General features: G+C 48.6%; 1 protein-coding gene and 1 long non-coding RNA gene across 2 annotated transcripts in view; one reads left to right on the forward strand and one right to left on the reverse strand.

Annotated features, from left to right (window-relative positions):
• Positions 1-10596, forward strand: part of LOC143774332 (mitochondrial adenyl nucleotide antiporter SLC25A23-like) — a 20059-nt gene extending 9463 nt beyond the window's left edge. Inside the window, exons 2-10 of the mRNA XM_077261803.1 lie at positions 1270-1396; positions 1681-1768; positions 4607-4718; positions 5146-5304; positions 5385-5537; positions 5918-6025; positions 6146-6313; positions 8559-8712; positions 8868-10596. Coding sequence (XP_077117918.1) covers positions 1270-1396; positions 1681-1768; positions 4607-4718; positions 5146-5304; positions 5385-5537; positions 5918-6025; positions 6146-6313; positions 8559-8712; positions 8868-9052 — 1254 coding nt within the window. The 3' untranslated portion in view covers positions 9053-10596. The remainder of the gene's footprint in view (positions 1-1269; positions 1397-1680; positions 1769-4606; positions 4719-5145; positions 5305-5384; positions 5538-5917; positions 6026-6145; positions 6314-8558; positions 8713-8867) is intronic.
• LOC143774333 (uncharacterized) lies at positions 2161-2760 on the reverse strand. The gene is made up of 3 exons (XR_013215513.1): positions 2706-2760; positions 2559-2630; positions 2161-2262 (listed from the first exon to the last, which is right to left on the reverse strand). It is a non-coding gene; the product is annotated as an uncharacterized LOC143774333 (long non-coding RNA).
• Positions 10597-11369: the final 773 nt, after the last annotated feature.

Raw genomic sequence — 11369 nt, forward strand, 5'->3', positions numbered from 1 at the left:
CCAATAATAAGGGGGCGCTCACACTTATGCAACCACATTATTTTAGGTTTCTTATTTTTATTTCCCCCCCTCAAAATGATTTCAGTTTGTTTCTCAATGGATTTGTACAATAGTTATGGAGACAGTCCTCTCACAGAATGTCTACAGGGATAGCCGTCCTGCACAACAGGTATGTGGATAGTCCTTCTCCAGTATGTCTACAGGGATAGCTGTCCTGCACAGTAAGTATGTGGACAGTCCTCCTTCAGTATGTCTACAGGGATAGCCTTCCTGCACAATTGGTATGAGTATAGCCCTCCTGCACAATAGGTATGTGGATAGTCCTCCTCCAGCATGTCTACAGGGACAGCCCTCCTGCTCAACAGGTATGGGGATAGTCCTATCTCAGAATGTTTATGGGGATAACCCTCCTGTACAATAGGTATGAAGACAGTCCTCCCACAGAATGCCTACATGGATAGCCCTCCTGCACAATAGGTACAGTATGTGGATAGTCCTCATCCAGTATGTCTACAGGGATAGCCCTCCCGCACAACAGGTATGTGGATAATCCTCCAGCATGTCTATAGGGATAGCCCTCCCGCAAAATAGGTGTGTGGATAGTCCTCCTCCAGCATGTCTATAGGGATTGCCCTCAGGCACAATAGGTATGTGGATAGTCCTCCTACAGTATGTCTACAGGGATAGCCCTCCTGCACAACAGGTATGTGGATAGTCCTCCAGCATGTCTATAGGGATTGCCCTCAGGCACAATAGCTATGTGGATAGTCCTCCTACAGTATGTCTACAGGGATAGCCCTCCTGCACAACAGGTATGTGGATAGTCCTCCAGCATGTCTATAGGGATTGCCCTCAGGCACAATAGCTATGTGGATAGTCCTCCTACAGTATGTCTACAGGGATAGCCCTCCTGCACAACAGGTATGTGGATAGTCCTCCAGCATGTCTATAGGGATTGCCCTCAGGCACAATAGGTATGTGGATAGTCCTCCTACAGTATGTCTACAGGGATAGCCCTCCTGCACAACAGGTATGTGGATAGTCCTCCAGCATGTCTACAGGGACAGCCCTCCTGCTCAGTAGGTATGGGGACAGTCCTCAGAATGTTTATGGGGATACTCCAGAGTAGATGCAGACATCCTCACTTCTGTATGCGGTAAGACCCCAGTGGCCATAGTGTGGTGTGTTGTACTGCAGAGCCCTGTGCTGGGGATATGTGTATATATATATAACGGTTCATCCATGTCTCTTCCTCCCCTTCTCGGGCAGGAGATCCTCCGGGTCGGGGACATTGATCAGGACGGGCAGCTGGATTTTGATGAGTTCACCCGATACCTGGTGGACAGAGAGAAGAGACTCCTGATCATGTTCAACAGTCTGGACCGCAACAGCGATGGTGAGTACACGTCTATATGACACATCCGTAATTCTAGCCGCCCTCCGGCCGGGGACAGGCACGTACTGACAGTGACAGGCAGGCGGCCGTGACGTCCGACCTCCAGTAATAGTGCGGACCCACAGACAGTAACTGATAGCGAGAGATGTATCCCCCACATCCTGCGACTCTCACTTTACGGCCTGTAGTAAATATTCCTGTACAGTCACAGGCCACCTTAGAAATTAACGAATTCCCAACCTTGACTCCGGCTGACGTCAGTGGTGCACTGTCCTCTCTCCCAGGTCGCATTGATGCATCTGAGATCCAGGAATGTTTCCACGGTCTCGGGGTTCACATCACACTGACACAGGCCCACAAGATCCTGCAAAGGTGAGCAAGAAAACAACCTCACCCTGCTGTCAGTTTCCACCTGTTCTGTCCTGGCATACTTGTCACTTTGCTTCCCCCGTTACCTCAGAGGGGGACGGGAGGATTCATTTATGATTCAGATCATTAACTCTTTAAAGGTGTCTTCCCATGAAAAGATCATTGTAATCAATGGATCTTGGAATAATAAGAATTTCCATAATTGGAAGTCTTTAATTCAAATGTTCCTGTGCTGAGATAATCTTATAAATGTGTCCCTGCTGTGTACTGTGTAATGGCTGTGTCTTACCGTAAAGGAACATGGTCTGATCATACCACACCTCCGACTGCGCTGCTGTACTGCTGCCACCTAGTGGAGCTCACAGTCATTGCTCAGTCCTGCACACTATTATACTCATGTACTGCGCTGCTGTAATGCGCCACCTAGTGGAGCTCACAGTCATTGCTCAGTCCTGCACACTATTATACTCATGTACTGCGCTGCTGTAATGCGCCACCTAGTGGAGCTCACAGTCATTGCTCAGTTCTGTACACTATTATACTCATGTACTGCACTGCTGTAATGCTGCCACCTAGTGGAGCTCACAGTCATTGCTCAGTCCTGCACACTATTATACTCATGTACTGCGCTGCTGTAATGCGCCACCTAGTGAAGCTCACAGTCATTGCTCAGTCCTGCACACTAAACTCCTGTACTGCACTGCTGTAATGCTGCCACCTAGTGGAGCTCACAGTCATTGCTCAGTCCTGCACACTATTATACTCATGTACTGCACTGCTGTGATGTTGCCACCTAGTGAAGCTCGCAGTCATTGCTCAGTCCTGCACACTAAACTCCTGTACTGCACTGCTGTAATGCTGCCACCTAGTGGAGCTCACAGTCACTGCTCAGTTCTGTACACTATTATACTCATGTACTGCACTGCTGTAATGTTGCCACCTAGTGGAGCTCGCAGTCACTGCTCAGTCCTCCACAGAAAACTCCTGTACTGCACTGCTGTAATGTTGCCACCTAGTGGAGCTCGCAGTCATTGCTCAGTCCTCCACAGAAAACTCCTGTACTGCACTGCTGTAATGTTGCCACCTAGTGAAGCTCGCAGTCACTGCTCAGTCCTCCACAGAAAACTCCTGTACTGCACTGCTGTAATGTTGCCACCTAGTGAAGCTCGCAGTCACTGCTCAGTCCTCCACAGAAAACTCCTGTACTGCACTGCTGTAATGCTGCCACCTAGTGGAGCTCGCAGTCATTGCTCAGTCCTGCACACTATTATACTCATGTACTGCACTGCTGTAATGTTGCCACCTAGTGGAGCTCGCAGTCATTGCTCAGTTCTGTACACTATTATACTCATGTACTGCACTGCTGTAATGCTGCCACCTAGTGGAGCTCGCAGTCATTGCTCAGTTCTGTACACTATTATACTCATGTACTGCGCTGCTGTAATGCTGCCACCTAGTGGAGCTCGCAGTCACTGCTCAGTCCTCCACAGAAAACTCCTGTACTGCACTGCTGTAATGCTGCCACCTAGTGGAGCTCGCAGTCATTGCTCAGTTCTGTACACTAAACTCCTGTACTGCACTGCTGTAATGCTGCCACCTAGTGGAGCTCACAGTCATTGCTCAGTCCTGCACACTATTATACTCATGTACTGCGCTGCTGTAATGCGCCACCTAGTGGAGCTCACAGTCATTGCTCAGTCCTGCACACTATTATACTCATGTACTGCGCTGCTGTAATGCGCCACCTAGTGGAGCTCACAGTCATTGCTCAGTCCTGCACACTAAACTCCTGTACTGCACTGCTGTAATGCTGCCACCTAGTGAAGCTCGCAGTCATTGCTCAGTCCTGCACACTAAACTCCTGTACTGCACTGCTGTAATGCTGCCACCTAGTGGAGCTCACAGTCATTGCTCAGTTCTGTACACTATTATACTCATGTACTGCACTGCTGTAATGCTGCCACCTAGTGGAGCTCGCAGTCACTGCTCAGTCCTCCACAGAAAACTCCTGTACTGCACTGCTGTAATGCTGCCACCTAGTGGAGCTCGCAGTCATTGCTCAGTCCTGCACACTATTATACTCATGTACTGCACTGCTGTAATGTTGCCACCTAGTGGAGCTCGCAGTCATTGCTCAGTTCTGTACACTATTATACTCATGTACTGCACTGCTGTAATGCTGCCACCTAGTGGAGCTCGCAGTCATTGCTCAGTTCTGTACACTATTATACTCATGTACTGCGCTGCTGTAATGCTGCCACCTAGTGGAGCTCGCAGTCACTGCTCAGTCCTCCACAGAAAACTCCTGTACTGCACTGCTGTAATGCTGCCACCTAGTGGAGCTCGCAGTCATTGCTCAGTTCTGTACACTAAACTCCTGTACTGCACTGCTGTAATGCTGCCACCTAGTGGAGCTCGCAGTCACTGCTCAGTCCTCCACAGAAAACTCCTGTACTGCACTGCTGTAATGCTGCCACCTAGTGGAGCTCGCAGTCATTGCTCAGTTCTGTACACTAAACTCCTGTACTGCACTGCTGTAATGCTGCCACCTAGTGGAGCTCGCAGTCACTGCTCAGTCCTCCACAGAAAACTCCTGTACTGCACTGCTGTAATGCTGCCACCTAGTGGAGCTCGCAGTCATTGCTCAGTTCTGTACACTAAACTCCTGTACTGCACTGCTGTAATGCTGCCACCTAGTGGAGCTCGCAGTCACTGCTCAGTCCTCCACAGTAAACTCATGTACTGCACTGCTGTAATGCTGCCACCTAGTGGAGCTCGCAGTCATTGCTCAGTCCTGCACACTAAACTTTTTTTTTTTTTTACTGTTCTGCCGGCGCACAGCATGGATCGCGATGGCACATTAACCATCGACTGGTTGGAATGGAGGGATCATTTCCTACTGAATCCCCTTCACAACATGGAGGACGTGGTAACTTTTTGGAAGCATTCCTCTGTGAGTACAGTCATTAGAAGATAGTTTTCAGGTTGTCCCAAAATCTGAGCACTAGGGTGTAATATAAGCGGATATGTCAGCTATTCTGCCCCACCATCAGGTGTAAAGCAAATCCTGACCAGCCTGAAATCTGCATGATGTATTTTCTACCTAGTTTTTAGTCTGTGCACTATAGAAATATATGGAAACCATCAGCAAGCAGTCCAGCTTCTGTTCTTGGAATTTCCTGTGGGTTTTATATTCTTGGAGGAGTAACCATGGATGCAAGTGGGAGATCTAAGATAGTAAGTGTATGGGGGAAAAGTATTCGCAGCAGCACAGAGTGTTTCAGGATAGTGCGATGATGATCTTGTGGGCAGGCCGTAACCACGGTATGGCGGCATAGTACATAACGCCGTGTGACTGTGTGGTGTGGATGTGATTCCAGGTGCTTGACATAGGGGAGTCGCTTGCCGTCCCGGATGAGTTTTCTCAGAAGGAGATTCGCTCGGGCACGTGGTGGAAGCAGCTTCTGGCCGGAGGAGTGGCGGGGGCCGTGTCCAGGACCGGGACGGCCCCTCTGGACAGACTGAAAGTGCTAATGCAGGTAGTATGGAGAGGAGGAGATAGACCTATATACTATGACTGCGTGACGCCGCCATTCTCGGGCTTCCTCCATGTCCCCAGGTCCATGGAACCAAGGCTGATGGTCTCTCGATGTTGAGAGGTTTGAAGGGAATGGTTGAGGAGGGGGGGATCCGGTCGCTCTGGCGCGGGAACGGGATCAACGTCTTGAAGATAGCACCAGAATCTGCCATCAAGTTCATGGCGTACGAGCAGGTGAGGTGCTGGGTATAGGAGACGGAGGCAGTGGGAAATCCACCTCCTATCTAGAGGCATGGGCAGTTCTTTATTTCTTCCTCCTCCATGCTTTGCACTGCAGCTTTGCTTATGTGACTCTTTGCTTATGTGACTGTTTCCATTGCGCATGTATGATGCAGCGAAATCCGGGGGGCTCTGAGTGAGGTTTGCCGGACCCCTTAATGATGTGCCTGCATCTGAGCATGTTTATGGGCCTCACCGGCACCGATCACTGTATAGCGCTACAGCTCGCTTTACTGCTGTACCCCACTTTACAGCTCAGCCCTGGTCACCTGGGTATTATCAGGCACCAGCGCCAATCACGGGGGGCCGCTGACAAGTCTTTTCTCCCTTCACAGATCAAGAAGCTAATCCGCGGCCAGGATGAGACCCTGAGGGTCCGAGAGAGGTTCGTAGCGGGGTCCCTGGCCGGGGCCATAGCGCAGACTGTGATCTATCCTATGGAGGTGAGATGACATTTTCTTATTTGGGTGGGTGATATAATGGGGTAAAGTGTTCTTGAGGTTGTTTTTTTTTAATCTAGTAATCTAGAAATTCTGCTAATTCAGCACATGATGTCTCACTAGGTCCTGAAGACCAGGCTGGCTCTCCGGCGGACCGGTCAGTACTCGGGGATGACGGACTGCGCTCGACAGATCCTACGCACTGAAGGGGTCAGAGCGTACTTCAAGGGCTACCTCCCCAACCTGCTGGGCATCGTGCCGTATGCGGGCATTGACCTGGCAGTTTATGAGGTGAGCTCCGGCCGGTGACACTGGTGGTACATACACTACCGTTCCAAAGTTTAGGGTCACCCAGACAATTTTGTGATTTCCATGAAAACTCATACTTTTATTAATCAAATGAGTTGCCAAATGAATTGAGAATCTAGTCCAGACATTGACAACATTGGAAAAAAAGATTTTTATTTGAAATAATAATTTTCTCCTTCAAACCTTGCTTTCGTCACAGAATGCTCCCTTTGCAGCAATTCCAGCATTGCAGACCTTTGGCATTCAAGCAGTTAATTTGCGGAGGTAATCTGGAGAAATTTCCCCCCATGCCTCCAGAAGCCCCTCCACAAGTTGATTAGCCTTGATGGACACTTTTTGCACCATATGGTCAAGCTGCTCCCACAACAGCTCAATGGGACTGAGATCTGGTGACTGCGCTGGCCCCTCCATTACAGATAGAATACCAGCTGCTGCTTCTTCCCTAAATAGTTCTTGTATAATTTGGAGGTGGCTTTGGGTCATTGTCCTGTTGTAGGATGAAATTGGCTCCAATCAAGCGCTGTCCACAGGGTAAGGCATGGTGTTGCAAAATGGAGTGATAGCCTTCCCTATTAAAAATCCCTTCTACCTTTTACAAATCTCCCACTTTACCAGCACCAAAGCAACCCCAGACCATCACATTACCTCCACCATGCTTGACAGATGGTGTCAGGCACTCTTCCAGCATCTGTTCGGGTATGTTTCCACGTGCAGGAAACGCTGCGTGTTTGACGCTGTGCAGAGCCGCAGCGTCAAACACGCAGCGTCCAGATGTTACAGCATAGTGGAGGGGATTTTATCAAATCCCGTCTCCACTATGCGTGGTAACACGCACCCGGCGGCCCTGCGATTCCAGACATGCTGCGCGTCTTTTAAAATCGCAGCATGTCCGTGTACCTTGCGGCGACGCTGCGCCACCGCAAGGTATATCACAGGGCCCTATGTGTGGGGTGCGATGATGCCGGATGTGTGCAATGAACACATCCGGCATCATCGCGTCACAGAAGGGGGCGGGGCTTAGGGCGGAGCAGGTTTGCCACTCCGTCCAAACCGCCGGCCATCCTGAAGGTGGAAACATACCCTTCAGTTGTTCTGCGTCTCACAAAAGTGTGTGATCGAAACACCTCAAACTTGGATTCGTCTGTCCATAACACTTTTTTCCAATCTTCCTCTGTCCAATGTCTGTGTTCTTTTGCCCATATTAATCTTTTCCTTTTATTAGCCAGTCTTAGATATGGCTTTTTCTTTGCCACTCTGTCCTGAAGGCCAGCATCCCGGAGTCACCTCTGCACTGTAGACGTTGACACTGGGGTTTTGCCTGTACTATTTAATGAAGCTGAAGCCTATATACACCAGGCCAATATCCACATCAAAATAATAAATGTGGAAACAATAAGGATAGGATTCAGTGCAAAAATAGACAGAACTCAACAAAAAGATACGCACCACCAAGAATCATAGATTAAAAAGTATACAACTTTATTACAAGATAAATATATAAAATCACATTTAATGAAGCTGCCAGTTGAGGACCTGTGAGGCGTCGATGTACTTCCCTTGTTGCTCAGTTGTGCAGCGCGGCCTCCCACTTCTCCTTCTACTCTGGTTACAGCCTGTTTGTGCTCTCCTCTGAAGGGAGTAGGACACACCGTTGTAGGAAATCTTCAGTTTCTTGGCAATTTCTCACATGGAATAGCCTTCATTTCTAAGAACAAGAATAGACTGTCGAGTTTCACATGAAAGTTCTTTTTTTCTGGCCATTTTGAGAGTTTAATGGAACCAACAAATGTAATGCTTCAGATTCTCAACTAGCTCAAAGGAAGGTCAGGTTTATAGGTTCTCTAATCAGCCAAACTGTTTTCAGCTGTGCTAACATACTTGCACAAGGGTTTTCAAGGGTATTCTAACCGTCCATTAGCCTTCTTACACAGTTAGCAAACACAAAGTACCATAAGAACACTGGAGTGATGGTTGTTGGAAATGGGCCTCTATACACCTATGAAGATATTGCATTACAAACCAGACGTTTGCAGCTAGAATAGCCATTTACCACATTAACAATGTATAGAGTATATTTCTGAATCATTTAATGTTAGCTTCTTTGGAAAAAACCTGTGCTTTTCTTTAAAAAAAAAAAAAGGAAATTTCTAAGTGCCCTAAAGTTTTGAACGGTAGTGTGCATGGCGTCTGCCCTGGATAAGCTTCTCTTTATGTGCCCCCAATCTAGACCCTTAAGAACACGTGGCTGCAGAGGTACCAGACTGGCTCCAGCCCGGACCCGGGGGTGCTGGTGTTACTGGCGTGTGGCACAATTTCTAGCACATGTGGGCAGATCGCCAGCTATCCTCTGGCCTTGGTTAGGACACGTATGCAGGCACAAGGTGAGAACATGTCTTTCAGGCCCCGGCTGTGAGCCATAATGGATGCTACGACTTAGCTGACAGCAGAATTGTGAATTCAGCTCTGGGTACCAGGATATGCCCTGTCTTCCAGGATCGTGTGGTCCCGGGTATATGATACTATCTCTCTCTCCCAGCTTCCATCCAGGGGTCTCCACAGCTCTCTATGGTGGCTCTATTTCGTTACATCGTGGCTCGGGAAGGGGTCCTCGGCCTGTACCGCGGAATCGCCCCCAACTTCATGAAAGTGATCCCTGCCGTCAGCATCAGCTACGTGGTCTACGAGAATATGAAGCGCGTGCTGGGGGTGACCAGCCGGTGAAACTGCAGAAAATGGGACCCCAGAAGATCAAAAACTTAGTTTTTTTTCCTGGTTTAAGGACCCCCCTTTTACTTTTTTTAGAGCATTTTTTTGTAATACTGCTGCATTTCACTGCAAAAAATAACATGAGGGGCGTTTGGAATCCGCTGCATTTCATGACAGAGACTTCTGGGGTACCACACGGATGGTGACCCTGGGGCGAGGATGACGGCCTTGCCCCGAATATGAGGTCATTTTATACTGAATGTATATTTTGCATGTGATTTTTATTTTGAGGTCAATGGAGGGGAAAGGGCTCCACACCTGAATGTACCACGCTCCGCACACTGAATGTTACTGATCACTGCACGGTCAGGGGCCGAGTCCTGTGCAGTACTCTGCACCTTGTGCTGTCGGACCATGCTGGGAGTAGTAGTGTAGAGGCCAGTGCTCCTGGGGATGATTGACACCTGCCCGTGTTTTATCTGCGCCTCTGACAATTCTTTCCATTAATGGTTTTCTTGGGGGGATGTGCGTCTGAGGCAAATCGTGTCGTCCGGATGCGGAGCAAAGTGTTTATTTCTAGCCTGGTCTTCGAACAAATATCGTCCGCATAGCGACAACCAGTGCGTCTAATGAGACCACGATCTGCCCGGCTCACACCGAGATCGTGAGATTGATGATACGTATCTGCAGAGCATTGCACCATATAGATGTGGGTGTGCAGAGCATTGCACAATATAGATGTGGGTGTGCAGAGCATTGCACAATATAGATGTGGGTGTGCAGAGCATTGCACTATATAGATGTGGGTGTGCAGAGCATTGCACTATATAGATGTGGGTGTGCAGAGCATTGCACCATATAGATGTGGGTGTGCAGAGCATTGCACCATATAGATGTGGGTGTGCAGAGCATTGCACCACCAGCAGTGTATTCCTCATGTTCAGACTGTATCCCTGCAGAGCATTGTACTATTGTGTGGACATCTGCAGAACATATCCGTCTCATTCAGTTAGATGGCGCGGCACCAGAATTCTTGCAGAACATTGCACTTCAACCTTGGTATATGGCTGAAAATTGCACTGGTTTTTTTTTTTTTAAATCTGCAAAACATTTCATAGTAATCTGTGCCGTATCTGAGCTGTTGTGCTTCTGCAGAGCATTGCATCGCAGCTCTGTGAATATTTCAATGCAGAGAAATGCTCTGCGGCCTGTATATCTTGGTTACTTTTTGAAACGGGTACTGTATATCTGCAGAGCATTTCATTACGTCCCTTGTAGTATTTTTTTGTAGGTTATTTAAATGAAAGCGTCCCCAAGAATACGGCCCATGGAGATTTGTGGTGATGCTGCAGAGCATTGCGCCACTACTGGCGGAGCTCTGCACCAACACTGCGTGCCTGCAGAACATTGCACTGCCACCTGTGTGTTTCCTGTGTGTGTATCTGCAGACTATTACTCTGCGGCATGTATTGCCCGCACTGTTCTGAGATTACCCCACTATGTTACCACCGCACTACTGACAATAATTTCTACACTGAATAAAAACCATTTCTGATTCTTCCGCCGTGTGCTCTGTCCGTGGCTAATAGCCGACGTGTGCGATCTCCTGCCTCCACTGCAGCCACAGAAATCATTGCCCCTATAGGCCCCCTTCACGCATCCTCATTTCCGATACTGCAAAAACCAGCACAGGTGCTATCTGTGTCCGTGTGCAACATACGTGTGACATCAGTGTGCCGTATATCAGCGTGACACGCGCCACAGTTTGTGCTGTTCCCAGCTGCTGAAAATAGCTCTCGTCGTTGTCACCTGGTCTGAGATGAGTGCGACCAGGGGACAATGATGGGAATTGTAGTCCGCACCCGCTGTGTACATTGTGTATTAAGTTAATTTAAAAAAAGGCGTGAGTTCCATCATAATTTTCATGACCATCAGAGGGACAGCTGGGGGCTGATATTAATTTGGGAAGGGACCAATATCCCAAAAGGTTCCCAGGCTATTAATAACAGCTCACAGCTGTCTGCTTAGCCTTTACTGGTTAGTTTACGTCAGACTCCAGAAAATAAAAAAAGGTTGGGGTCCCCCTATAATTTATAACCAGCAAAGGCTGAACAGACAGCTGTGGGCTGATATTAATAACCTAGGAAGGATCCATAGATTTTGGCCCCCTCCCAGACTAAGAGCATCAACCCTCAGCTGCCCCAGAAATGGCACATCCATAAGATGCACCAAATCTTGCGCTTAGCTTCGCTCTTCCCACTTGCGCTGGTGCGATGACAAGTGGGTAGAGCGACGCTGAGCTGAGCACGAGAGCTCAGCTTCAGTGACGAGC

This window comes from Ranitomeya variabilis, chromosome 5 (genome assembly GCF_051348905.1).
Source record: "Ranitomeya variabilis isolate aRanVar5 chromosome 5, aRanVar5.hap1, whole genome shotgun sequence".
NCBI lineage: Eukaryota > Metazoa > Chordata > Amphibia > Anura > Dendrobatidae > Ranitomeya > Ranitomeya variabilis.